The 27,974-nt window shown below is 32.8% G+C and overlaps 4 protein-coding genes across 5 annotated transcripts; 2 read left to right on the top strand and 2 right to left on the bottom strand.

Annotated features, from left to right (window-relative positions):
- Positions 1–1,718: 1,718 nt before the first annotated feature.
- Positions 1,719–3,552, bottom strand: LOC110998222. The gene is made up of 6 exons (XM_022266750.2): positions 3,427–3,552; positions 3,167–3,360; positions 2,839–3,005; positions 2,598–2,657; positions 1,908–1,981; positions 1,719–1,780 (listed from the first exon to the last, which is right to left on the bottom strand). Exons 1-6 carry the CDS (start codon positions 3,548–3,550, stop codon positions 1,719–1,721), a joined length of 681 nt encoding a protein of 226 aa, XP_022122442.1. The 5' UTR covers positions 3,551–3,552.
- Positions 3,553–4,762: 1,210 nt separating this feature from the next.
- On the top strand, positions 4,763–13,837 carry LOC110998203 (glucose-6-phosphate exchanger SLC37A2). 2 transcript variants are annotated; one of them, XM_022266718.2, is made up of 14 exons: positions 4,764–5,031; positions 8,094–8,263; positions 8,817–8,897; positions 9,277–9,410; positions 9,762–9,894; positions 10,000–10,148; positions 10,284–10,349; positions 10,669–10,713; positions 10,838–11,024; positions 11,737–11,885; positions 12,063–12,186; positions 12,707–12,784; positions 13,209–13,320; positions 13,723–13,837. In XM_022266718.2, the coding sequence occupies exons 1-14, from the start codon at positions 4,871–4,873 to the stop codon at positions 13,796–13,798; spliced, it is 1,665 nt and encodes a 554-aa protein (XP_022122410.1). In that variant the 5' UTR covers positions 4,764–4,870; the 3' UTR covers positions 13,799–13,837. The 2 variants fall into 2 exon arrangements, with proteins under 2 accessions (XP_022122411.1, XP_022122410.1); XM_022266719.2 differs by lacking the exon at positions 10,669–10,713 and having other exon boundaries at positions 4,763–5,031.
- On the bottom strand, positions 13,676–15,812 carry LOC110998204 (gamma-secretase subunit pen-2). The gene is made up of 3 exons (XM_022266720.2): positions 15,552–15,812; positions 14,639–14,743; positions 13,676–14,485 (listed from the first exon to the last, which is right to left on the bottom strand). The coding sequence occupies exons 1-3, from the start codon at positions 15,610–15,612 to the stop codon at positions 14,346–14,348; spliced, it is 306 nt and encodes a 101-aa protein (XP_022122412.2). The 5' UTR covers positions 15,613–15,812; the 3' UTR covers positions 13,676–14,345.
- A 325-nt stretch (positions 15,813–16,137) lies between these two features.
- LOC110998216 lies at positions 16,138–25,654 on the top strand. The gene is made up of 10 exons (XM_022266746.2): positions 16,138–16,285; positions 18,357–18,531; positions 18,774–18,913; positions 19,288–19,422; positions 19,680–19,805; positions 20,248–20,340; positions 20,705–20,829; positions 20,931–21,008; positions 21,370–21,480; positions 21,889–25,654. The coding sequence occupies exons 1-10, from the start codon at positions 16,222–16,224 to the stop codon at positions 22,765–22,767; spliced, it is 1,926 nt and encodes a 641-aa protein (XP_022122438.2). The 5' UTR covers positions 16,138–16,221; the 3' UTR covers positions 22,768–25,654.
- Positions 25,655–27,974: the final 2,320 nt, after the last annotated feature.

Below are 27,974 nucleotides of genomic sequence, written 5' to 3'. Positions count from 1 at the left end.
ACCATCCTCGAGATCCATTACCCACCTTCGGAGTTCATCATCAGGTTCATATAGTCACATTTCTAGTATCGTCTTGCTGAGCTGATTACAACGAGCTCAATGACGGCATGTCTACTGCTTACCATCCTCGAGATCCGGTCCCCACCTTCGGAGACCATTATCAGGTTCATATAGTAAAATTTCTTGTATCGTCTCGCTGAGCTGATTACAACGAGCTCAATGACGGTATGTCTACTGTTTACCATCCTCGAGACTCAGTATCCACCTTCGGAGTCCATCATCAGGTTCATATAGTCACATTTCTAGTATCGTTTCGCTAAGCTGATTACAACGAGCTCAATGACGGTATGTCTACTGCTTACCATCCTCGAGATCCAGTACCCACCTTCGGAGTTCATCATCAGGTTCATATAGTCACATTTCTAGTATCGTCTTGCTGAGCTGATTACAACGAGCTCAATGACGGCATGTCTACTGCTTACCATCCTCGAGATCCGGTCCCCACCTTCGGAGACCATTATCAGGTTCATATAGTCAAATTTCTTGTATCGTCTCGCTGAGCTGATTACAACGAGCTCAATGACGGTATGTCTACTGTTTACCATCCTCGAGACTCAGTACCCACCTTCGGAGTCCATCATCAGGTTCATATAGTCACATTTCTAGTATCGTCTCGCTGAGCTGATTACAACGAGCTCAATGACGGTATGTTTACTGCTTGCCATCCTCGAGACCCAGTACCCATCTTCGGAGTCCATCATCAGGTTCATTTAGTCACATTTCTAGTATCGTCTCGCTGAGCTGATTACAACGAGCTCAATGACGGTATGTCTACTGCTTACCATCCTCGAGATCCAGTACCCACTTTCAGATTCCATCAGGTATCAGGTTCAGCAACTTATTTTACTTGGTTGTACAAGTTGCACTTGAAACTTGACAACTCTAAATTTGAGTTTTGTTTGGGTAGGTACTTATATACATATACTTATAACATACAATAATTTGCGAAGTTCATGTCCTCGCCTCACTTGATATTTCTCTTTATATTTTGGCATTTCTAAAAAAATCCGCGGGTAAAAACTAAAATACGCAAATATTTAATTATTATTGGCTTCGACACACAAGCGTAGTCCTCCCGTCGCAAAGCGTTGAGGTGGACTGAAGACAAGCCGCATGCAGGGCTCGCGGGTGTGAAATTGCGGAGGGAAGCCCATTGCGCTTGAGTTTATTTACCTTTTATTACTTTCCATGCCCAGGAAACGAATTAATACAAATTTTTTTTTATCAAAATAATAATATATGCTATATCTAATAATACGTGTAAGATTAAAATAAATCGCATAAACCGTTTTGGAGCGAATTTGTAATTTATGTCTAATCTACGGTTCGATGGTAAATTTTTTTTTGGGAAATTGGTATTGCTTTTATCTTTTTTGATTTTATCAATCGATACAGTAGCCTTCAACCCACAATATATATTTTTTTCAAATGTATATGAGCGACAGTTCTTCCAACAATTTAATTTAAACTAGGGCTAGTTGACCGATTTGAGCACTGTTCAAGCCTTAAGAATATATTTTAGTTATTATTTTTTAGGGTTAGTTATTGATTTTTGTTATATTAATTAATGTTAGATGTGGGATATACGATAATTATATAATATTAAGAACTTATTTTTTTATTTTTTTTTTGAAAACCTTTTTTGAACCATAATTCCACTACTCTGGTGTTGCTATAGTGTTATCAACAGACGAATTGCTCGATCCAGGGATCTCGGTCACTGTAATTAAATTTAAAATAGTCAGTGCAATAATATCAGTGGTCCTGAGACAAATATGGAAACAGTCGTATTCGTTCAAACCGCTTTGATAGTCTGTTTTTACCTACCTACTAAATAATAAACCTACCGCTTTCTCCCAGAGTAGTGGCTTCCTGAGGTGCGCTAGAAGATAGCCTTGTATTGTTTTTCGCTTTCCATATGCTGAGGATAAAAACCATGATACATTAAATATATATAAATACATAATATGGACGAACAGAATTGTGGTCTTGAAAATTCATAGTTTCCTCACGGTCCCGCTTTTTACACAGATTGCCCTTATGAAATATAACCTGCTTTTTTCGTCTAAAACGATGGCTGGTGTTGGCTACAGATTTACGTCTGTATGTGCGACTCTGAACTTATACTTTTACTCCGTTTTGGGCAGGTCCAAGCTGCTGCCAGAAGGAACGACAATAAGGTTTCTACTTATTTATGCTGTGGTTCCAACAAATCATTATTGAAATAGTAAAAATTAAGACACCGCAATTATTTTTTACTTTTTAAATACAAATGCCTTTATTCAAATTTGAAAAATCAGTACACTACTACTACGGTCTTCGATTTATGTATCTATTTTATGATACTTGACAATCTAATAGGTAAGTAGCTATTGGCTTCTTGGGCCTGACACACGTATGCGCATAGAAAGAAAGTCCATTGGTACAGCACAGCCGAGGATCGAACCTACGACCACGGGAATGAGAGTCGCACTCTGAAGCCACTAACAACACGGCTTTATAAATGCTAAATTACTTACATTAAATACGCAACTTACAATGTCATTTTTGTTTTAGGCATGTATCTTGCTGCTTTTGCTCGGTTTTCTAGGATTTCTCTAAAAACCAAAGGTACAAAACAATGTAAGATGTCGTTAGGTCTACGAAAATAGATAACAAATAAATCATTTGGATTAAAATTACAGGGGAGTTTACTTTGTTCTTAAAAGGGAACATTTTGGTGGATAATAATATGATTAGTAATTAAAGTTTAAATAACTTAGACGAAAAATTACATACTTGAGTAAATTAACACTTATCATAGCGCTTGGCAACCTGGCTTCCACTGGATTGCTTACAACAATTATTGCATTTTCCAATGTTTTATTTTCGTTATATTTTGGTGTTTTCACATCGTAATATTCTACTGTTTCTTCAATGTCGTAATACAAATCGTTTGGTATTTCCTAAAAAATAATCAGTATCTTGTATCTCTCAATATCTTGAAACTAACAACTGTTTATAGATTAAACAGGTCTACGCAGATAGACATTTAAATTGTTATAATTGTCTGACTTTTAATTTTTTAGCAGAGAGCAGAAGGAAGTTTCTGCAAAATTACTATTACCTTGTGCAAACTGGGAAACAACTTCAAACTCTCCTTAATGCTCATTCGTCGTGTAGCCTGCAAAGCATGTCGTAACACACGTCTCACGGGACCCAGCCCTTCGCTTTGTCTGATGAGCGATAGCAGACGCAGAACGGATGAATAATCCCAATCCTCAGAATCTAAGTAGCCAGGTGGGGCGTTGGTGACTTTGGCTGAAAGTACGGCGATTTTAGTCCTAACGTAATTCTTCAATGTTATATCTATAGTGGCTATCTTACCCTTTAGCTGGACATCTGGAATTTTCTGTAAATCTTGGATAAAGTTATGTCTATGATATTCCACCAATCGGTCTAGCCAGCCTGTTTTCCGTATGTCCACGCTACCCTGGACCAGTACCAGCATGAATGCCCCTACCCATTTCTGGAGATATTTTAAATCTTATATTAATAATATTTTTAAAACCTAATTTTACTATATAAAACTTACAATAGGAAACATTATAATGTTAGATAATACTTATATTTTATTGTTTAATTACACGGATAACAAATTTTTAATTATTCGTGATAGCCATAATGATAACATTACTCTTTTATACAATAATTAGCTGTTAATATTAAATTATACCTGTATATACGTGTAGAAACGTATGTATAACTACTAATTCTACTGTACTTACTACTTATAGTGTAGTAGATGGTAAAAATTACACAAATGGTAACGAGAGTCACAATGGGGCTTTTAAGCAAATAGACCTTATTCATTAAAATATATCAGTCCTATTGCATCGATTTTTATTTTATTTTTACATTTTCCTTCAGAACCAGAAAACAGATGGATTAAAATACATACAGTTATTACACTTTACGCATTTTAGTGGCACCTTCAGTACTGGTTTACTAAATATTAAGAATTACATACAGTTTACATATATTAAACGTAAAAACAAAAAACTAAGTTATTCAAGTTGCAAGTATTCACCGCGAATAATCTTTTTAAATTCATAAATATGTAGTATTGTGAAAAATATCAACATCAGATCACACATAATAATACTTGCACATTCTAGCGCGCGGACCATTCTGGGATACATTGTTGTTATTTGTGGGTACTATCATACATAGTTCTGGGATACGCATATAACCTTGATGTCAAGTTTATCTAAAATACTTTTGATGAATTAAGGGAAGCCAAGTTAAAATATCGACATTTAACTTGGACCGACTTATATTTATAAGCTAATTGGATATAATCGTCGTGACGCCAAGAGGCGTTAAACGCAGAAATTGCTTAGTACAGCTTTCTTTAATGCTTTTCTTAAATTAATTAGCTTTTTATTTTATGTCTACAGTAAGACGGAAGATAGCTTACTAACATAATATGACAACTGTTAAGTTCCTCTGACAATGACAATTTTCAACACACAACTGACTTATGACTATATGTCGCGCTGTGTTTACTTATAACTTGATTACTGACGTGTCAGCTCACCGTTGTCAGACGTGTGTACCTACAAATATTTTGAATTTGTATTTTCAAAGAAAAAAAACAAAGAACAACAATAATTTCTTTTACTAGCATTAAGACTCCTCATATTATTTTAATTATTTAAATCAAATATTTTCTATATTGTACTCTATTGTGTATAAATTAAATAAAAGTAAATTAGTGAATGTAAACAATAATTTATTTTGAAACAATGTGTGTGATATTAAACAATGAATGAAACGCCCGAGTAGTGTAGGTTTAAGATTAATGAAAAGAAAATTTTTGCATTTTATTACAATGAGCGGTGTTCATAGAGACGCGCCAATCGGTATACAATTTTTAGAAAAGTTCAATAGTTGGTGGTGTCCGCGATGGCAAATAAACAGACTGAGATGGTATGTACTATATTGTTATACATATTATGTTAAACAATAGGTCAAAATCTACAGTAGTGCTTGTATAATTAAAAATGAATCTTTTAACAAATAAATGTCTAACTGGGAAATAACTTATGTGTGCTTCATGCTTAGCAACTGTAATTACTTACATATCGGCACTTATGGAGCATATTGAATATTAATAGTTAAATAAGTTAATTAAATTGATATTATCAAAATTATAGTCTAGAAAATAAATTAAAATTATGGTATATACCAAGTTAGTTTGAAACTCAGTACATATTTTAAAGGAATATAATAGTGTGCATTTCTTTCATTTAAATTTATAATGTTACAGTAATTATTTATTACTATTAAAATTTTGCTTATAAAATTAAATATATTAGTGTTTTAGATGGTGTATTAATCTATTGGTTTTGTTTGCTTAATGGGCTTAAATATTAAGTTTACCTATCAAATTTATTCCCTAATTACAGTTCTGAAGCGATTAATGCAGTAATAAATCTTTATTGATGATAAGATATTAATCAAAGACATTAAAAGCATTTTTGTATATCTTATCATTCTTAGTATAGCATTACTTCCTCTACTAATTTTATATAACAAGAAACATGATCACAGAACAATAAGTTTAAATTGAATGTTAACAGTTGAATATTTGTTTAGAAACAAACAAAGGAATAAGATGTTTTGTAAAAACCTACTTAAGTATGTTGCATATATAGTGATTCCCCATTTAAAACTAGGTTGTTAAATATTATTATTTAATAGTTTAGATCTTTGGGATCAACTCATTTATTTAGAAATCCTACTCAATAGTTTATTTAATTGAACTAATAAACTACAATAGAACTTGACCACTTATTATACTTTGTGTCACACGTATATTGTTTTGGATAGTGTTCTCAATCACAGTTTCCAAATATTTCGCTCTCAGAATTAGGTTATTCTTTAAGAGTAATTCAAGATGTGATAGGACTCGCAAGACCCATTATCTAGTAAGGCAAAAACAAATACATTTGTTTATATTTCACTTATAATTTTTCTTTTTTAGAATAGAATTTCCTTTTTCAGTAAATTGCTTAAGCATTATTTGTCTTTCCGTCTCCAGATATAAATGTGTTAATATTTTTACCAAGACTTTAATAACGTTAATTTGACCTTAGTGATTCAAACTTGCATATGGCTATGTGCAACGATCGTATCGTCCTCGACACGGATTTGTCTAGTTTTTATGAATGAACAAATCAACAGATTAAATTCACCATTCTCACGGATTATGGACGAGAACCCGTATTGATTGCAATTTTAATTTATTTTAATTAAACCAGTGCACGCTTTGTCTCCTCCAAAGGCAGCAATAATTATCTCGACTATAATACGATTAAATAAATCTTAACGCCAAAAGTAAGTTCATCGCTTCAGTAAGCGCGTGTTTGACTTATTTGTTTAATTCGGAAATTCTGGAATCGAATTTTGGCAAAAAATAGATTGGGTTTATTTATCTGTAAAGATAAAAACTGATGATGTATTATTTGGTGTTCACATATCTAAGTTATATTTTATCATTGAAAATATAACGATATGCAAAACACATAATCTGAATTATATATATTGTAAGCACCCCCTTTGATCTCTTTATCAGGAAGTTGGATATATCGGAACTTAAGATGGCTTAGATCGTTAACTGATCTATTTAATCAGATGTTTTTTGATTATTAAAAGGCGTTTGTCTACTGTTCGACGTAATAGGTAATTTTCCATAGAGAAAAGGCGGAACGTTAAAGATAATAATTTACATTTGTCACATGAATTTAATTATTTTCTAACTTCACGAGGCTAATATGTAATATGTGCTTCTTTTACAGCTTTAACTGGGAGCTAAGAGAAAGATATTTATTCACAGATTAATTTTACATATAGGCGAATCGATACTGTTTATTAACAATTCGTACTTATTAATAATAGTTGAATACTTATTTGACACTTATTATTAAACCGATGTGAATATTAAAATAATTGAATCATATGGACAACACTCAAGCCGTAATGAGTTTGTTATTTGCTTATCATAAACATATATCACATATTAATACATAATATCACAACTAGGTAAGATATTAAGTAGTTTTACATAAAAGGTTTATAATAAATCCTAAATAATTTTACAATTGTCTAAAAAAGCAGCGATGACAAAAAGCTATAGAAAACAAAGATTACACTTAAAACATTTTTAAATAGCCGTACAGCACATATTATGTGTATACAAAACATAACACGTGACATCCGATCTGAATGAGTCACGGTCATGCATTTTATCACTAGGAACAAAAAATGAAACTTTATACTCCTCGAAAGTGTTATATTATATAGTTCACGTGCACCTCGCACCTATTTACTTCGCACCTTATTTTGCAAGAAAATTATATATTAATAGATATTACCGGCCCCGCGAACTTCGTTTCACCTTAATGCCTAGCCTACCTTTTTAGTACATACCAACATGGAACATTCTGCTGTGCTACCCCAGAAACTGTTCGGTTTTCCGAAATGAAAACTTAGATTGTTCTCCGAATTTTTCTCCATATGAACCTCTCATGAACTTTTTAACTAACACAAAAAAATAGGGGTCAATTGTAGAGGGTTGATAGTTAAGGGTTGTACCTATGTATATTTGTATGTTGTATAATAAAACAATTAAAAACAAAAATAATTGTTAAATATATAAGGTTTGAAAGATAAATAGTAGCCGATTCTCAGACCTACTAATTATGCATAATAAGTTTTATAAGAATCGGTCGAGCCCTTTCGGAGGAGTAAGTAATTAACATTGCAAACCAGTAAATATGTATAACCATATTTACTGGTTTGCTATAGCGTAAGATTAAGAAGGATGAGTAGTGAAGGGAAGTGGGTCTAATGGTGATAAGAAACGAGCCTGTTTCTCGTACTTCAAAAGTATATTGGATTTTGATATACGGGTGTCATACTTCTCGTACAATAAATGTCATTGATGCTCTGCGCGTACAGTTTTATGTAGCGATATGGTTATTTTTCAGGTACCAAGCAAGCGTACTAATTCTCACCTACTTTACATACATGACATATCACCTAACGCGAAAACCGATATCAGTGGTAAAGAGCATCCTTCATCAGAACTGCAGTGCGCTACCGCCACGGCCAGGCTTGACTGCCGCTGACGACCAGTGGTGTAATTGGGCGCCATTCAGTAAGTAAATACATATTCAAGTATCTATACCAATTGGCCTAATAGCTTCAATCTGCGACTCTTATCGATCGTAGGTTCGATACCCGGCTGTGCACCAATGGGAGAATGATGAGAGTAAATTTTTACAGTCAACCTTCTAGTTTTTTCCATGTTTAGTGTCGTTTTTACCACAAGCGTTGAATAATTTTTTTTTTACAGATTTTTATCTACCCTAAAGAAGTACATATAACTTATCACGCATGTACATAAGTACACACACGTTTTGAATTTTTCTGTGTGCGCCTTTAGAATTCGCTCGAACGGTGAAGAAAAACCGCTTAAGAACTACTTGCTTATTAGATTGAGAAATGATCATGAAAAAGATTCAGATATCGGAGGCCCAGAACTATCTAGATGGTAGCGCCTGACTGACTTAGCAATTCGACATATAGAATTTATTTAATAACTTGGACTAATTTGAAGGATTCAAAAGAATTTGGAGATGAAATGTTTTTAATATAGTCAGAAATCAATTACCCAAAACTACCCTCATAATTAAAATTTATACTTACAGATACGGATGACGCGAATACGCTTCTTGGCGCCCTTGACTCCGCTTTCTTATTCAGCTATGCAGGGGCTATGTTTATATCTGGTAAGACATATTGAAAAAGATTGTGTGTTCTCAAGAATATAGTATCTATTGATATATTGATAGATTTTTGATTAATGTTATTAGTTTGAATGTTGCTGGCAATGTAGTTACAACGAGGGAAATGAAGTGGTTTTATTTAGTTCCTGTAAGTTAAGGCTCGGTGACTATCCGTATGACTAGACGTTTGATTAGCGTCTCCTAATTTATATTATATAGGAGTGCGGCAAAGCAAACAATTATTCATATGTCGATCAAATGCACTTCGACCCTCTAAATGATATCTAAGTATATTATCTTCTCCTTATAAATATAAAGAATTTGTATTATTCTACGCAGACAAGGCATCAGCTAATTCAATAACGAATGTTTCGGATTTTAGGTATGATCGCAGAAAGAGTGGATTTGAGGTATTTCCTCTCATTTGGGATGCTGTTTTCAGCAATTTTATGTTATCTCTTCGGTCTCGCGAAAACATTTAATATACATGACATATCATATTATATCATTGTACAGGTGAGGAAATTAATAATTTATATCTATACTTATATACTAATATTATAGATAGGAAAGATTTGTGTGTAAGTATGTTTGTAACGAATTGGCTCACGAAGTACTGGACAGGTTTTAAAAATTCTGTCACCATTTGAATGCTGCATTATCACTGATTAATATAGGCTTATTTTAATAATGACAATATAAGGAACCCTCCCTCCCTTCTAAAACTACAATATGGTTACACGGGCACGTAGTATAACCTAAGCGAAGAAACATTTACCAATATGACTAACCGATGTTAATGGAGATTGTGGTACTCTACTCGATGCCAGCTGACTTTTGTGTTAATAAAACACCTGTACATTTCAGGCAGGTGCAGGCATAGCTCAAACAACTGGGTGGCCCGGCACCGTGGCCATAGTTGGTAAATGGTTCGGAAATAGTAAAAAGGGACTCATTTTCGGAATTTGGAACTCGCACACGTCTTTGGGAAATATATTGGGTAAGGATTTGTTATTACAGTAAATTTCGAATAGAAATTATTATATACCAACTAGTATGACGTAAATAAGTTTTTGCTGTTCTAAAAATAATTAATATTCGACAGGCACAGTAATGGCGGCTGAATATGTGGAAAGTGATTGGGCTCTGTCGTTCGTCTACCCAGCGTTAGTTATGGGAATAGTAGGCTTTCTTGTGTTTTTGTTTCTCGCTCCCGAGCCGAGATGCGTTGGTCTCACTGTAGAAAGACCAATGGTGAGTGTATTTAGATAACTTTAGATACATTCTTCTAAAGACTATATTCAGATACTCGCTAAACTCGGCGGATATTTCGATTGCTTTTCATAACTCAAAATCCACACAAAAATATTAAAATTTAGACCTTTACAGCCGAGCAGACAGGCCCGAAGGTCTGTTGATGATGAAGAGCCGTCACAGGTCATAGTCGGTGATCAGGTGTGTATATATTTTTTTATTTACATAAATTTTAATGATCGCGGTGACGCAGAATTTTTGAACGTTATTAATTGTAAATTAATATAAATGGATAAGGTTGAATTAAAAAAATCCGCAAATGAATGATTTTTACATCATTTTAAAGGATTATCTAAACATTGAACTTCTTCGCAGAATATGCCTCAATAATAACCTTTACCGCGTCACCTTTGAACCATATTTGGATATAACTATGTTGAATGAGGAATCTATTAATATACTAATATCACATAACTGATATCTGCACATTAACAGTTTGTAATAATCGCATGCTTTCCAGACAGCCAGCCTACGACCAAACCGACATTCTGCTAACTCACCCCCGGTAAGTTTCTATAAACAACTAACGGATATAATACTCAAAATTACTAACATATTGCCACTTTAAAATCCCCGAATAAATACACAGATTTTGAAAAAAAATCATGATTTTTGTTATTATTTAACAGTATCAAGAAGAGGAGCCGTCAGAATCGAGCGCACTCCTCGGTCGCTCTCGATCGCACAATGGCGCCGTCTCTCTCTCGCGCGCGATGTTGATACCCGGAGTGATAGAATTCTCTCTATCCTTGTTCTTCGCAAAGCTAGTCAGCTATACCTTTCTCTATTGGCTGCCGCTTTATATAAAGTCTTCCAGTAAGTAATTTTCTTAACCAGAATAAATGTGGACATGAGAATAGACTACGCAGTGAGATATAGTAATTTATGTCCGTATATAGTATGATTAATTCTATTAATAACATAGATATAGAAAATCAGCGATCGAATTTATAGGCACCGTGTGACCCCGGTCAACATATATCGTGATCGTTGAGATCTCGTCAATATTTATTTGTTTAACGCGGCAGAAATAAATTCTTGATTTCATTCAATAAATTTAAATGTGTTTGTTTATCGGGCATCCATTATAGCTTTATGGTTGTTAAATGTTTATGACATAATAATGCTTCACTAGATTTTACACACTAGTTTTGTTGTCTTTTATGAACTAAGTGTACAAATATATAATACCTTATAATAATGCAAGTGCTAAGTAGCTGACTTGAAACAATGGCCGGAATTTCCTTTAGTATTAATATATTTTCTCAACGACCTTTTTTCTTTGATTTTACGCCAATATTATAGCAATACAGGCCTTACTTTTATCGTCCATTATTACGAAACACGTCTACTCCGAAGAATGATTTTCTGACTACTGGCGATATCAAAGTCAATATATAATAAAAGTGTAATACTACCGGTTGATTCAATATAATATATTGAGATATAAATCATTTTTGTGCCTTATACTGGGAAGTTGTTATTATTTATATCGTTAGTATATATGTTAAATGTACAAAATTTCCAGCAACCCTAACTCCACGCCAATCTGGTGAAGTTAGTACAGCATTTGACGTTGGTGGAGTATTGGGCGCCATTGTGGCCGGACTTTTATCGGACGTAGTCGGATGTCCGGGTATTGTCTGCACCGTATTCTACTTCCTATGCGCTCCAACGGTGAGTTATACAGCTGTTGCGATTTTAACCTAATCATAATCGTTACTTGATTTTACTCTGTTCTAACGATTTTCTCATAATATTGCTGGAATTGGTTGGTTTCAAATTTTAGGGTGAGCTTTTTGTAAGCAAAAAACCTTTAACTGCGCGGTATAATCTATGTTAAATCTCTTTCAGCTTCTCTTTTACCAGTGGTGGGGTGCCACGTCTTATTATTTGAACATAGGGTTACTTGTCATAGCTGGTGTATTAGTTAATGGACCGTATGCATTGATAACTACGGCGGTTAGTGCCGAGCTGGGTAAGTTTACGTTGAATCAAAATACGTCTTATCACATGAATTTAATGGCCTTAAAATAAACTGTGATATTATATCACATGAGTCTATAAATCGTATTCTAGATTTAAGGCCTTATCTACACTAATATTATAAAGAGGAAAACTTTGTTTGTTTGTAATGAATAGGTTCATAAACTACTGGACCGATTTTAAAAATTCTTTCACCATTCGAAAGCTACATTATCCACGAGTAATATAGGCTATATTTAATTTTGAACAAATTAGGGTTAAATATTAGGGTTTTTCGGGCACAAGGTGTAAAAAATCAACCAAAAAATAAAAAAGGGGGTAGCATAGCAAAATGTTCCATGTTGGCATGTACTAAAAAGGTAGGCTAGGCATTAAGGAGAAACAAAGTTCGCGGAAGCAGCTAGTCACTAGTGTATTATAAATGAATAATGGAATTGCGAAAATAACAATGTTTATCACATAAGTGAAAATACTACTTTGTATAGAAAAAAAATTGTTTCTTTTTGTCTCAGGGACACACAGTAGTTTGTCGGGTGATTCACAAGCACTAGCCACTGTCACTGCCATCATTGATGGTACAGGCAGTATTGGTAAGTGTATATATTTATTATTGGTACATAAGTTTAGTAACTGTCTATGAATACTTTTGGAAATTTAATGTATTTAATGACCACATTTGTCTAATAAACATTGCTTTATTAAGAACTCACATATATTTGAATGTAATAATGTAGTGTTTGCTGAACTTATATATAACATATAACTTGTAGATATAAAACTTCAAAATATATTTTAATAGATTTTTTTAAAATTAAAATTAGTTAACTGTTGTATTTATTGTTTAGTGTTCTCACTGCCAACCACACTTGCTCCGTGAGTTAGTGCTAAACATATTATCAGGATGGGCTTAATACTAACAAAACTGGCAGGAATAAAAGATCATTTTGCTCTCTGTAGGTTTCATGTGAGCATCAGAAAATATGTCAATTGAATATGTTTCTTTTGTTTGTTTAGGAGCAGCTGTTGGTCCTTTATTAGCAGGAGTTGTGTCAAGTGCTGGAAGTTGGTCACATGTCTTTTATATGCTGATTATATGCGACTATATGGCTCTTGTCTTCCTAATACGGTAATTTTTGTAATAGTATATAATATTCTAGTTAAAGAGAATAGAATGTCTAGAATGTCATATCTGTTTTCAAATTTCCTTATAATGCTTTTTTCTATAATTAATTTATTTCGCATTTTCTTCAGTCCCATAACATTAAGCCTTCGGTCAACCTAAATTTTGACATTTGACAGTTTTATTTCATATAAATAATTACAAATTAATATAATTAATTAGTAATTAACGCAAAAATAAGATCAACATATTATTTAATTTCATATACATTATAAATAATGCTCCATCGTATGTTTAGAGTTGCATAGTACAACCATATTAAATGAACAAGCTTTAGCTTATAAACATAAAAATACAAATGTAAAAAAAATTATTTATTTGGTTTTAACAACTAAACTTTATTTACAGAATAGTAAAATCAGAAGTACAAAAAATACGTCAGAACAGGAGGCTGGCATCGCCGCGACTCGTGCGCATCGAGTAGCAGTATTATATTATTTTATAATAAACATATTGACTTTAACTTCTTTTTAATACTTTTCATAGTAAATTCTTTAAATGCTACCCACACGTCAGTATGTAAGGTTGATATTATAAAACAACAGTTTTAGCAACTTGCCTACAATGTTTTTCTTTCTTTCGAACTGATTTAATTTAATTAACAAAGAAACTTTACAATAAAATACTGTAACAAACCCAGTCATTTCTTTAGTCCACAGCCAGGGTTTGAACCTAGAAACTCAGGGATGAGAGAACCTTCTAGGCCAACACTGAATGAGACAGATATTTAAAACAAAATATATTACATAAGTAAAAAAACAAATGAATCCTGACATATATTTTTTTATTCATTATAATGAGTTAAATACAGGATTTTATCATATTTAGTCTTTCAGTTGATGCTTTTAAGTATGATCCTTAAACAACTCAACTCACGTCCAGTGATATATGCTAGGCATATGTTAAATTTTTTTATACAATAATTTTACTTATGAAAAAATTAGCTTTATACTTATTATACTATAACATATTTAAGCCCTTCCCAAAGGTAAAATAAAAGAAAGACTATCTCCAACTGAGCCCCACGCCACTCTATTCAGTTGAAATGCTGCCACCCAAACAGAGAGCACTATAATCCATATTATTGCTCCAATTGCACTAAATACCACATCTAAAAAACAAACAAATCTAGAAATTTCATAAAACCCAATTAACTAAATTCATTTATAGTCACAAAATAGATGAATCCATGAATTGTTAGCTAGTTATGGTTCTTTCCAATCACAGTAAGCTTTATTTTATTAAAGAGTTTTCAAGGACTTACATTTTTTTATCTCCTTTTGTTCATCAAATGGTGATTTTTTGAATGCATCATTAAAGAACCACACTGCATTAACAGCCCACACAAATGGCAAAAATACACATCCAACTAAAAAAATATACTTATTTAGAATATTCTAAATGAATACATATTATAAATGTTTATTGTACATTTCAACATCATCATATCCTATAACTCATCTCAAAATAAAACAAATTTGGTATTAAAACTATTTGGTATTGCTGAAAATTTTAAAGTTTAAGACATTAAAAGTATTTACAATGATAGGTAACATACATATTTAGGTACAGAGATAGTGGCGGATTAACACATTTGCTGCCCTACCACCTACACAGACAAGAAACTTGAAAATTATTGCTACATTTTAAAATGCAAACACAACAAAAATATCAAAAGACAAAGATTTTCTTAAAATGAGTACTGGCCAAAAGTAAGGCAAACACTCCAGAAGAATTTATTAACAACTAAAATTGTCTCATATCTACTTTCCATGCCCGCCACCTCAAAATTTACTGAAAGAGTAAGATAGAATTAGAGTAAGATAGAAGTAGGATAGAATTAGAGCATGTATTAATTTAATAAAAATGGAACTCCTTATTTATTTTAAATTCAGTTATAATTGTGATAAGGCATATGAAGTTTTAAAAAGATTGTAACTTAGTAAATTGTGAGATAAGCTGTAAAAAATATGTATTTAAAACAATAAATAAAATACTGTTAATTTTTTTTAACTGTTTCTTATGTCGTGTCTTCATATACCTATATATTTACTTTATTAATTAAAACAAAGTTGGTAACCCTAGCAACTAGGTAGGTAATAATACTTCAGATATTGAAAACAAACAAATCAGTATTATAACGAAGCTAACTAGATAAATATATTTTTTTTTCTTACCTTTGAAATAGTTCCTACAGAGCTCAAGCTTTTTGTCATTTGGGAGTTTATTTAAATCCATTTTATAGCAATATATAATATAATATATATATATAGCAATAAGAATTTGTCTCACTTAGGTACCTAATACTTTCTGCCTCTTATTGTTCACAAAATTTAAAAACAATTTATGGTCAAGATTTACATATGATTCATGAAACTAATAAAGTATGTAGATTCAAGATTGTATTGTAGGTATGTTGTGATTTCGTAATTGTCTAAAGTCGCTGTCAAAACTGAAAACGTTGCTGGCTCCGTCTATGCCACAGAACACTATTACATCTAGCCTCTGGCCTCTGGGTCTAGATACCAAATAAATTAAAGTATAACGTTTCCACTTTCCAGTTTACTTTTTCAGTTTGTACAATACTGTTATTACGATTACAATAGGTTTATGTAGTGTTCCAGTAAATAAAACAATAAGAAAATTATAAAGTAAAAATATTATTATCTTAAAAGATATAGATGTATGTGAAGATGTAACAAAATATAATAAAAAATTTAAATATCAAAAAACCTTGTATCCATTTCAATTATTAGACATAATTATAAGTGGTCGTTGTTTAAAAAAGTAACAAAAATGGCGTAATTTGTGAGATGTCAGTTCAGTGAAAATGTAAAATAAATAAAAATGTTTAACCGTGTAAAATATGTGATTTTGTTTGTATCCGTCCTATTAATAAGTTTGAAAATATGTAAGTATTGTAATTTTCAGAACAGGTTAAAAAGTAAAAGCAATGTCAACATCAGGTTGTTATTAAACGATGGGCAAAGAATGTTTTATTCCTGCAATTATTGATGCTTGTAAGGCTTTCATTGTTACAGAATTTTAAATAAATTATTTGAATAAAACATTAAAATGCCTAAATACCAACACGATTGATATATATCAATACGTAAGATTTTGGTGAAACGAGCTATCCTACGTATTATTATCTTAACGGTAACTACAAAATCTTAGAATCCTTTCACTGTCGTCCTAAATATCATAAAATTTATTTTAAATATCAATAATTTAAACGAGCAAGCCAGTATTGTAACCAAATTTGAAAATCTTTAAAACTGCTGAATGAGGTAGATTTGTATTCTAAATGTGTTCATATAACAAAGTAATTTATATTAATAATTTTCCTTTTGACTACCCATAAGTACAAATCCAATTTTAATACAATCAGCAAAGTTATTGTTTCTAATATTCATTAAAATTTATTTGATTTAATTTATTTATAAACAAAGTAGTTATTCTTCCAAGAATTAAATTGTGGCGTAGTATTAAATGTCTAAAATTTAAAACTGTTATAATTATTTAGTGGTAAAAGTATTGACTACTGTGATATTTCTCTTATTGAAATTGTTTTTAATAATTATTATATTAGTCCTTTAAAGGTTTACATGCCTTACTATGAATCAATAATACAATAAAACAATAAACAATTAAATAGACAATTGATAACATTATCCTTGATTACGGATTGCATTACTTCCCAAAGTTTAAGGTCATCCGTTTCCATTTTACAGGTAAATAGATGGCAATATAAATTCAAGGCAGTATTGCTTATACATTTAATTAGTTTTCAATTTATAATGTATAATTCTGTTTATGATTGTAACTAATGAAATAAAAAAATACTTTTACATTATTTAACCTATAAAAATATCAATAGTAACATACAGTACAATATAGTATAGGAGTATATACAGTACAATATCTATAACTGGAACCTCAAGAAAGATACCAAAATATTTGGTTAAATGCATAGAACTTATGGAACATATTGACTTAGGCTCATTTTCATTTTACTTATTTACTAAAATTAAGTAAATAATATAATATATATTTTAAAAAAATATTTTAAAAAAAATCTTCAAATAAAATAAAAAATTTAATCATTGAAAGATCAGTAATTTTTGTTTGCGTTAGATTCTTTAAAGCATTGTCTAATGTAATAAAAGCATACAACTCTTGTTTTTCAGAGTTGCTGGTTTGCTCTATAAAATTCTGTAAAGTATTTAATACTGTTCTTGCCTTTTTCATGGTAACACATTAAGCGCATCTTGTATTATAAAATTGGTTTTCTGAGCTACTGAATTCCTGATTCCGACACCACTGTATTTAAATCTGCAGTAGATGAAATAGAAATATCTTTAACTTCAGTTTCTGTTGATGATGGAAAACTTTGGTGTTAATAACAGTTTCTTATAATAGTCACAGTGTTACAGATTCCAATATTGAAACTTGCACTTTACCTATTAACATGTTTATAAACAAGTTCATGTCTCAATTGAACTTTTTGAGCCATTCATTATTAGACCTGAAATCGTCCACTTCCAATGATTTAGAGTAAATTTTGGCTCCACTTACACAGATATTTTTGTTTTGAAGGCTGTGAAGTAGTTTTGTATTTTTTGCATGTCTGATTAACTTTTTATTATTTTTAATATACTGATACTCATTGGTAGGCCAAATTGTTCTGGAACATCTTTTTCTCTCGATTGGTCTCAGTAAACATGTGTTGTTAATATGAGCCATAAATTATCCATTCCTTAATTGATAATTATGTTTTTTTTATACTCCTAAATTGTTTTCTATGAAACAGTGGTTGTTTACATCACCAATGAACTTTCCTCTGAACTCCAAAAAAATTTTTTGAGTTATAGAGAGAAAATATGTAAGCAATTTAATATTGGCAAGACTAAATAATCATTGTATAATTTTTTGTTTGCTATATGGTGTATTCTTTACAAACAGAGAGCATTTATGTTTAGGTACCAGTGATCTCCAAATACCCTCATTGACACTCTACAGTCCTGGGGCAGTGGAGTACATAGATGTACTTGTGAGACGGGTGCATGATAACCTTACATTGGTTTGTGCCACTCGTGGAGATAATACTGCAAGAGCCTATGTGTGGAATTATGTTGGGAATAATACCGGGGCGAGGTAATATTAATCAATAAACTTGTTGCATAAAAAATAAAATAGTTAAATAATTTTTGTGTCAGATTTAATCAGATTCCAATCATTCTACTTATGCTTCAGTCTGTATGCACATACACTAAATTTTGTTGCTTTTAATTTTCCTTACAAAAAGGATTAAGGTACGTTCAGACATTTTTGTTGGACAATCCAAGAAATATTGATTATTAAAAACACAGATTCTATATTAGAAATATTTCTTTCAGCACTTTCACAGTATCACCATCAGGTCTGGCCAGCAGCAGTCAATTGGAGAAGTATGACCTTCAGCTGACAGACAGTGGTCACTACATGTGCTCATCGCCACCATTTAGCATCACTAAGTATTTATTAGTGCAGAAGAGAGGTAATTATAATAATTAAAAATATATTTTTTGTTTGGCAATCAAGTAAAATATCATACCCCATTACAAACAAATGCAAGATTTTAATTTTTTTTATATTACCAATTTGTTTATACCTCTACCCTTTATTATGGACTATATACTGTAATTGGCTGGGACTATTATTCATGGGATTTCGAACCACAGGGATTCACACACATGGGATTACACAGGCTGCAAAACTGCTTGATTGGTATTCCTTAGTTGAATAGTTCAGTATCCGTTCGCAGAGATTTGCCAGATAGATTCTGTGTTTGTTCACCGTTCAAATTTATCTCTCATGCTCGAAGCCCAAATGATGACACTCCATACAGTGTATTGTAATTGTATCCTTTAGGCTCGCAATGTGCCCGCGGAGCTTTCTCTTGCGGCGCTCGTTGCGTTTTGCCTCGGTACGTGTGTGACGGAAAACCAGATTGCGCACGCGGCGAAGACGAAGCGCTCGACATATGCCCACCGCAGCCATGTCTGAGTAAGTGCATATTATTTGTTACTTGTTATGATAAATACCCTATTTTTTATAATAAACGATATTAATTGAATGTTTATGATGTCAATTGTTCAAATTTGTTCACATTATTTTAGATAAATTTCAGTCAGTGATGGTTTTTCTATGTGAAATCTTTGAAATAACTACAGTTAAAATAAACTTTATTTCATGTTAATGAAAAGAAATGTAAATTTTGAATCTCTTAAAAATCAATTATAGAAATAAATTAATTATTTCAGGAAATGATCGCCTGAACTGCTCAACTGGCAGGTGTATACCGGAAGCGGCGTGTTGTCACACAGCGGATGTCCTTTGTCAACAGGACAGTTGCTGTTCAGAGCATCCCAGATTTGCACGGCTTGATGGTGATTATAAGGAACTATAAAAATAATTGGGCACTACAACCCTACATGGGTTTCGAAAGGTCTTGACCCTTAGATTGTTTCCATTTTTTGGACAAGTATATAAGTTTTCTTTGATTTTTGGTATTAACATATTCTTCTCGTTTTTTCTTACCATAGGTACAAATATTTAGTGTATAACCGGGGTTTGATCTCAGGACCATTAAGGAAGTCTATACGCGCATTGTGTACTAGTTAATGTATTTTCGTGACAAAAAAATATAGTGTTTTTTTTTAATAACTGGGGGCAAATTGGCAAGATATATATAAACTGGATAGATAGCTCATGATAACAAGTAAGGATACTCGAATGCCAGAGGGCTCGCGAGTGCGTTACCGGCCTTTTAAGAGTTTTTTTTTAACCTTTTAAGAGAAGATGGAATTCTTAAATATGCTTGAATTTCAGAAGGCGACGAAGTACTCGAATATACTCGCACTGAAGACAGACACGCCACAGACGATCTCACATTCATACAGTCCACTATATATACGGTCACAGGTAACTTTGTACCAAATAAACTATTCTCAAAGTCAAAACTTTGTTTTTGTATATGCCATAACTGCCTTTCGACACGTACTGCAAATTTTCTTTTAAACTATTTTATATTAATTCTTTTAATGGAATGTATACGAAATTATTAACGAAATGAGAAAACACAAATCACTTAACATATGAAATCCTAAATGATTTTTTGTTTGGTAGTAAGATATTTCTATAAATTAAATACTTTATTTCAGAATTAAATACTACAAACAATCTCGTATATAAAATAACATAACGAACACATAATACGCCGTACGACGCTTTCGTTGAATCTGTATTATATTGACTCCCAACTAATTTTCTTGTTTAATAATTCCAGCTTGCGCCCTCATCTTCATGATAGCAGTAGTGCTGTTGGTATCGGCACTGTGCAAGATGCACATGAAGAGAGCCGCTTTACGCGGTTATGCGCATGCGCATCGCGATACGGCGCATCACTATTCGGTGAGTATATATAAATATAGCTTTGTTGTGTTGTTATATTAATAATCACGTAGCATAATTAATAATTATTAGTAAATTTATATACCAATTTGTATTTTCAGGCTCGCTACCCTCCGCGTTACGAATCTACGCGACTTTTAGATCTACCCTCTTTAAGTCCTACGCGGCAGCAGACACAGGTGATTTGATAGTTTTAATTTATATTATATGTAATTGAAATTTCTTGCTGTAATTTAAATAATCATAACTTTTAAATTATATTTTTGAATTGTATTATGCTCACTAGACCGACTGGCCCAACTGGGCAATGACCCTAAATTGTTTTAAAACATGGTTGAAGGTTGTTCAAAGATGAAATATTTATTTTATTAATACATAGACAATAGACCAATATTAGTAAGTGTTACAAATAGTTGGTAATAGATGGCGCTATTACTATTTTAACGAATATTATTTTGATAATTTTATCAAATTGGGCCAAAAAGAGGCCAAAATCGATATAAGATAATAATTGTTACACATATTTATTGAATATTTCAGTGTGAACCCGAAAGCGCGACTTCTACGCCGATGTGCGAAGTCACGAATCCAGTCAATTCTGGCTTCGCTCTTTCACGGCTCGGCTCCATGTTTTGTACTAGATATTCTCAGGTAAAACTATTTATTTTAATCGACTGCATTCACCTTCGCCTCTCAGTCGTTGGACGGGTTGGAGAGAGACCCATGACCGCAATCTTGTATTTAATAAAATTTAAAGTGGATCTACAACTTTTTAGGTCTAGGCCTCAGATTTCTCAGATAGGTTGCCTTGTATGCCTGAAACACGCCGTTGATTTTTGGGTTTCCTCAAGATATTTTTCTTCACCGTTCGAGTGAATGTTAAATGTTCTATGTGAGAAGAAACGTCCATTTGCAAGACCAGGGATCGAACCTGCTACCTCAGATATGAGAGGGTCGCATGGTAAAGACAGACACTGCTCTGTGACGAATCTAATAAAAAGATTAAATAATGTGTTTTAAACGAGGTTTTGACAAATTTTGATTTTTATAAATTTTCAGGTTCCTACTCAAGGTGACGTGGAAATGACTGACGTGAGATCCACTTCGCTGAACAATTCGCCAACGCGGAACCCACCTTTGGACTATCGCTCGCCAATTCCCAGTTCCGAATTATATTACACGAACCCGGACCTTACCAACTTAGGTCGGGACCTCAATTACATGGCGACGCCGATAGAATTCTTCAGACGGCGTAATCTACGTCGGAACACCTTAGATAGGGTCATAGACCAGTTGACTCACGCCCCAAGACCGCTGACGCTGCAGCTGGGGAGGTTCCAGCTCAGCATACCGAGGTTCAACCGTCGCGACCCTCGGCCGGACACGCCGGACATCGCCGAAATTAATATAGACAATCTAGATTTCGTGCGTCTCAACTCTAACGACACGTACACTTTGAACGGCAGGACCATTCGCTTGTTGGGGGCGGACTTTGAGAACTACCCGCATCTGGACGGGAATCGACCCCCTCCGTACAACGAGGCGATGAGGTACAAAATATACGGACCTCCCCCGGAGTATTTGAGCAGGGAGGGTATCAATAGGGAGAATGAGGCCACGAATAACATTGAAATGCCGCCGTGCTACGACGATTTGGGTCAAAACAGTAATAACGGTAATTCCGGTCACATTACCGGTACTTCCACGAGTAATTTTGCGTTTTGTAACGGTAATAGTACAAGAGGTAATGAAGCAACCGCCGGTAACGTCTCGAGTACCGAAAATGATGCAAACGGTAATATTACGAATTCTCAAATAGAAAATGTAAATAATAATATTCCAGAAACGATCAGTTCCGTTATAGATAACTTGCCAGCCATAGACAGTGATTTTAACGCTAATGACAACGTCTATAACGAGACCGTAGTTGCCGAATGAGGGTAGATTGATAGATTAATTTAAAATAGAGGGTTCCATAGATAGAATCAAAAATAAATTCAAGTATAAATAAACGGATCGATAGTTAATGTTAAAAAAATAGTTTTTATTAAAGCTCTCGGGCCCACATAGATATAAATAAATAATAAAAGAGACATTAATTTCATTTTGTTAACTTTTTGTTATATAAATACGTGAGTGACGTGACAAATTTAACGTTATTTAAATAATGTATATGATTAAGATTACTTTTACGCGTTTGACAAAATGCAACAAATCTATGGACCACTCTAGGAACTTCCTCACCTTATTTGCCCACGTAAGACACGTTTTGGCCACATTTGCCACATACGTCTATTGTGCCTTAGCTACCCACACATTAGTTTTGCACATAAAGTAGTAGATTTCTATAATGTTTCATGTACGCAAAGTTTTGTAATATATTTTTATGTCAGTGAGTCGCTAAAAAGGCTGTTTAGACACGAACAACTTTGAAGTTAACGTTTCGTTGTCATAGACTTTTTAGTGCACTGACAACTGTCAACTGTCATAGACTATATTGAGCTTAAAGTGTACAATGTAAATGCCAATTAAATATAGGGCTGCTGGGATTTTCATGAAAGTAGCCCCTTTTAACCGTGTCATATTCAAACTTAGGCTTAGAAATCACCCGCTCATCCAGAGACACATCATTAGAATTAATTTTTAAAGTCCTTTGCCAATGTCTTTCTGTGATTGTTGTCAACGAATGAGTTGTCTTGCCTCTAAGCTGCTTTGGCAATTTCTGTTGCCCACAGAAACATTTATTATTTCAAAAAATGAGTTCATGTGTTGCTATGAAGCTATAAGAGTGAGCCAGTTGTCATACTTATGGACAAAAAAATGAATTTTGAATGATTCTGTTCTGAAATGAGTATTTCTTCTTGGTTAAATAGATCTGTAGGTATTCCGGCTGATTGTTACCTACAATTGTAAAATAATGCTTTGGCATTTTAAGAATACACACAATAATGTTCATTTGACATATTCTGCATTCAAATCACAAGATGGCATTGTGTGCGCAATTAAACTGTCATATTGTATATGGATATCTTTACACAAATATTTTTATTCACTTTTAGATTCCCAAGCTATATGTCTGCGTTCAATACAAAAAAAACTGGTTTTCAAAAAATTATTTCTTAACAGTAAATAGTTTGTTACTCCTTCGTAAAATACTCATATGTATATATTCTTTTAATAGTTTAGTCAATTTTAAGTAAATTAACTGAAAATAAATTAAATACCGCCATTATAAAGTTTGCTTTTAACTGGTTTTATGTTTTTGTTTAATTTACTTAAAATTGATTCAACTTTACTTTAAGTTAAGCCATTTTCGTTCGTAAGTTTAGATGAATTACGATTTTAATATATCGCGGGTACGATAAGTTATGGGGTGTCCTGAAAGTATTCAGAAACAAACCTATTTACTTGGAAAGCCCTATAAACATTTTATATTAATTTAACTGATTTGTCAATTTATTTTCTGATTTCAAACAAATGTTTACTTATTTTAAAACAGAATTGAAGAAAAAATTATAAGGATACCCTGTAACATAAACGATTAAATATGTGAATTGCACTTTGACAAATATACATAATATTAACATAAATTGGAGATTTTGGTAGAACTAAACTGCCAAATTCATAAATGTGAAATTTCTCAAATAATTCTCTCAGTAAGAGTAACTAGAAAAGAGTATGTGATCTGCAGAAACTGAACAAGGATTTGTCTCGGGTATTAATCCCATTTATGTACGAGACAAATGCTAAATGAGATGTATGTTGGTCTGTTAACATGTAAAAGACTTTGGAGAAGGTTAGTTGTGTAAAGAAAGTCTCCAATATATCTATAAATGAGGAGTAGTCATCTCGGAAATAAGATCTCTGAAATGTGCGAATTGCATTTTCTTCAGAATATACAGGAGAATACCATTAGGGCGACGTCCCATGATCTAAAACGTTTAAAATAGTGAAATTCGCAAAAATAAATGTAAATTTTTATGTTCAAGAAAAAATTTTGATTCAATTGAGTTGTGTATCGTTAAGAAATCTTAATCAAAAACACGTATTTAATCTTATTACTTCTGTATTTTGAAGACAAATGTATCAATAAAATTTAAAATTCCGACCAAATTGCTTTATGTAAAAATAAGTGTAAATAAATGTGTTAGATTTTCTATGTCAAATAGTCATCGCCGTTTCGATTGTTTGCCTGTTTCATAATTGGATAGATTAAGTTAAGAGAGGAAATTGCCATAGACAAGAAAAAGAAAATTAAATTGTGGTGTTTTTTTTTCATTAGCGCCATCTAATGACAGGGTTATGAAGTATTTGTGATATTTTGAGATCGTAGTTATGAAACGGGTACTCGCTTTGATTGTTCCATAGCTTTCGCACAAAAATGTACTTAAGAATTTCGGAATTTCTAATCATTTTCATGACAACGAAATACAATAATTGAACATATCATTGAATTGTTTAGTAATTATGCTTATAGCGTTTATGTTTGTTTGTTCGTTTGTATGTCACGGATATAAATGTTTTGGAAGATGCCAAAAATCATCAGTTTGTTAAATGTCAGAGTTTATCTGTTCTGGCAACTCTTTGATATCAAGCAATGTCGGATTAACTTAAAATATAAGTTATCTTTAATATACAAACTTGATTTTTGTCTTTTTTAAGTGAAAATGTTCAGCCTTGTAAGGATAAGTGAAATGAAAAAACTCAAACACAAACAAACAAACGAACATAAACTTTCATTGTATAAAATTATGTTCATAAACGATTGTTATAGTACAAAATATACTGATGCCTTACCATTGTTAGTGTAATAAATATTGTTTTAGAAAAACTTTTTTTATTTAGATTTGAACTATTCAAATCAAGTCAAAATATCATTTATTCATATAGGTAACACAATGTACACTTATGAACGTCAAAAGACAAATATAAATTAAATGGCTCTAAATTTTACATTTACTGCCAATATTTTCTCAAATCAAGGGAGTAGAACGGAGGAGAAGAACTGGCATTGAACTCTCCGCCACTCTTTTTAATCGCCAAGTTAGGCCTCTTTTCCATTACACGGTTTCTCGCCGTGAAAATCTACGGTTAATTCGCCGCGTGTAGGCACGGTCGTCAGTGTGGTATGGATCACTATATGAGCTTGTCGACGTGCACGGTGGCGCCAAGGCACGGCGCCGCGGCCGCGTGCGCCGTGACTGCCCCTCGGCGCGCCGCGTCTACGCACGGCGTGATTTTCACCAGTGTTGTATGGCAGTCTATCGGGGTGTGTCGACGGTGCCGGACGTACGCACGGATTCGTGACCGCTTATATACGCTGTTTCGCGATTTTATTATAAAATGAACATAAATCAAGAATTATTAATTACGTTGATTAAAGAAAGGCCTGTAATATGGGATAAGACCATCGACGATTATAAAAATACTCTCTCGCATAAAAGTATCTTGATGTTTTAGTTCCTGGGATAATTTTTGGAGCAAGTTGTCGAATGTAGTTTTCTGCATTCTAAAATAATTGTAAAACTTGTCTTCATCTTCTCTCAATTGATTCTTGACAAGTGTATGAAACGCGCCATATTCCTCCCTTTTTTCTAAAATCGGATGTATCCAAAACCTTACTTCCCTTTTTTTTCTATTTTCTTTTTCCTATATATGTAATAAGCAACTATAATCTTTTTTTTCGTAAGAAAATTCATGACGCAGCACGTCCTACACAGCCCGAGTAAAAAGCGCTACTAGCCAGTACTTACCAATGTCTCGCGCGGTGATTTTGCCGTATCATGTACAAGCTAGCACGTTTTTTCAACCGTACGGCTTACACACCGTACGTTTGAACAACCGTGTAATGGAAAAGATGCCTTATTCTTTTACACAAGGCACTTATATTCTCATAGGAACAACATGCAAATACATTGTCGAAATTACTAACGTCACCGCACACAGGAATTAAAGTACAACCAGTCACCACAAGTAGCACCCGTTCACGAGTATGACGCATGGCCAGCCATCGGCCCCCTCACCATATTTTAGGGAGAGAGACAGCCAGACAACCCGACGCATGGACGCCGCCACAAGCAATGACCTATGGCAATGACATTTAAGTGAGCATGACGATCCCTGAAATGTGGACTTGGCTACAAAAGAAAATAATACTACTTAATATTGAACACCCGGTGTATTGTGCCATATAATTATTGGTATTTTATAAACGGGACGCACCTTTTCTATTACATAAATTCTTTTGCAAAGAACTTAAAATCGTGTAAATTAATACAGAACTTCGTGTCCTTATCCGATCACATTGTTTGGCTGAATTCTAACGCGGCGCCGATTGATTTTTCGAAGTCGATATGACTGATTAAATTGTGTTATTAAAATAAAAACTTGGTTAGATAAAAATATTTATTTCTACATACAATCACGCCTACACATTGCAAAACTATAGTTTTCTATACATCAAAATACTTATGGCACTTAAAATATATTATTTACATAAGTTATATTGCTGCTTCATTCATGTTGTAATCTGCACATAAAACTGCAATATTAATATTTGATCGTATTAAGCCTTATGCTAATGACATTATCCGTGATTGGAATTCGTAAAAGCTAAGTACTACATTACATATTAAAATGTACCTAAAGGGACACAAAAATAACATTGTGTATATTATGTATCTATGTATAAATTGTAGACTGTTTTCACTGTTGTATTGCTATTTAACAAAAAATAATACTGTTTTATTGGTGACTTAAGAACTAAATTAAAAATCAGCCTGTGTTTGCATATTTATTATTAAAGTGTAGTGAATCTGTTGTAATAAAATCGTTAATGCAAAACTCCTCTTAAATAATAATAAAAATGCAGATCCAAAATATTAAAATTATAATACATAATATACTTATTACATCATTTATCTTAGGCCACTAAATATTCTTTATCATTATTCTTATATTCAACGATACCTACATATCTAAAATCATTAACTTTTCACCAGCAGAAATCGAACCTGCGACCCTGAAAGATCTCATTATTAAAGCCGTTATGTATAGTTGTTTACATTTATCGCAAAATGGTTATACGACGAAGTGCACATTTAACATTCTAAATACGACATATTTAATACTTGTTCTATTAATTA

The sequence above is a fragment of the Pieris rapae genome, chromosome 15 (genome assembly GCF_905147795.1).
Source record: "Pieris rapae chromosome 15, ilPieRapa1.1, whole genome shotgun sequence".
NCBI lineage: Eukaryota > Metazoa > Arthropoda > Insecta > Lepidoptera > Pieridae > Pieris > Pieris rapae.
The sequence above is the reverse complement of the archived record's forward strand: the minus strand, read 5'-3'. Positions and strand labels throughout refer to the sequence as shown.

Excerpts from the sequence above, each read along its gene's own strand:
- LOC110998222 (XM_022266750.2), bottom strand. The coding sequence starts at position 3,550 with ATGCTGGTACTGGTCCAGGGTAGCGTGGACATACGGAAAACAGGCTGG. Across the intron at positions 3,361-3,426 it reads TCCAGATGTCCAGCTAAAGG|CCAAAGTCACCAACGCCCCA; the intron begins GTAAGATAGCCA and ends CCGTACTTTCAG. Across the intron at positions 1,781-1,907 it reads CACTACTCTGGGAGAAAGCG|TGACCGAGATCCCTGGATCG; the intron begins GTAGGTTTATTA and ends ATTTAATTACAG.
- LOC110998203 (XM_022266718.2), top strand. The coding sequence starts at position 4,871 with ATGAAACGCCCGAGTAGTGTAGGTTTAAGATTAATGAAAAGAAAATTT. Across the intron at positions 8,264-8,816 it reads GTGTAATTGGGCGCCATTCA|ATACGGATGACGCGAATACG; the intron begins GTAAGTAAATAC and ends TTATACTTACAG. Across the intron at positions 10,714-10,837 it reads ATTCTGCTAACTCACCCCCG|TATCAAGAAGAGGAGCCGTC; the intron begins GTAAGTTTCTAT and ends ATTATTTAACAG.
- LOC110998204 (XM_022266720.2), bottom strand. The coding sequence starts at position 15,612 with ATGGATTTAAATAAACTCCCAAATGACAAAAAGCTTGAGCTCTGTAGG. Across the intron at positions 14,744-15,551 it reads CTGTAGGAACTATTTCAAAG|TTGGATGTGTATTTTTGCCA; the intron begins GTAAGAAAAAAA and ends ATATTTTTTTAG. Across the intron at positions 14,486-14,638 it reads ACAAAAGGAGATAAAAAAAT|ATGTGGTATTTAGTGCAATT; the intron begins GTAAGTCCTTGA and ends TTTGTTTTTTAG.
- LOC110998216 (XM_022266746.2), top strand. The coding sequence starts at position 16,222 with ATGTTTAACCGTGTAAAATATGTGATTTTGTTTGTATCCGTCCTATTA. Across the intron at positions 20,341-20,704 it reads CACTATATATACGGTCACAG|CTTGCGCCCTCATCTTCATG; the intron begins GTAACTTTGTAC and ends TAATAATTCCAG. Across the intron at positions 21,009-21,369 it reads CTACGCGGCAGCAGACACAG|TGTGAACCCGAAAGCGCGAC; the intron begins GTGATTTGATAG and ends TGAATATTTCAG.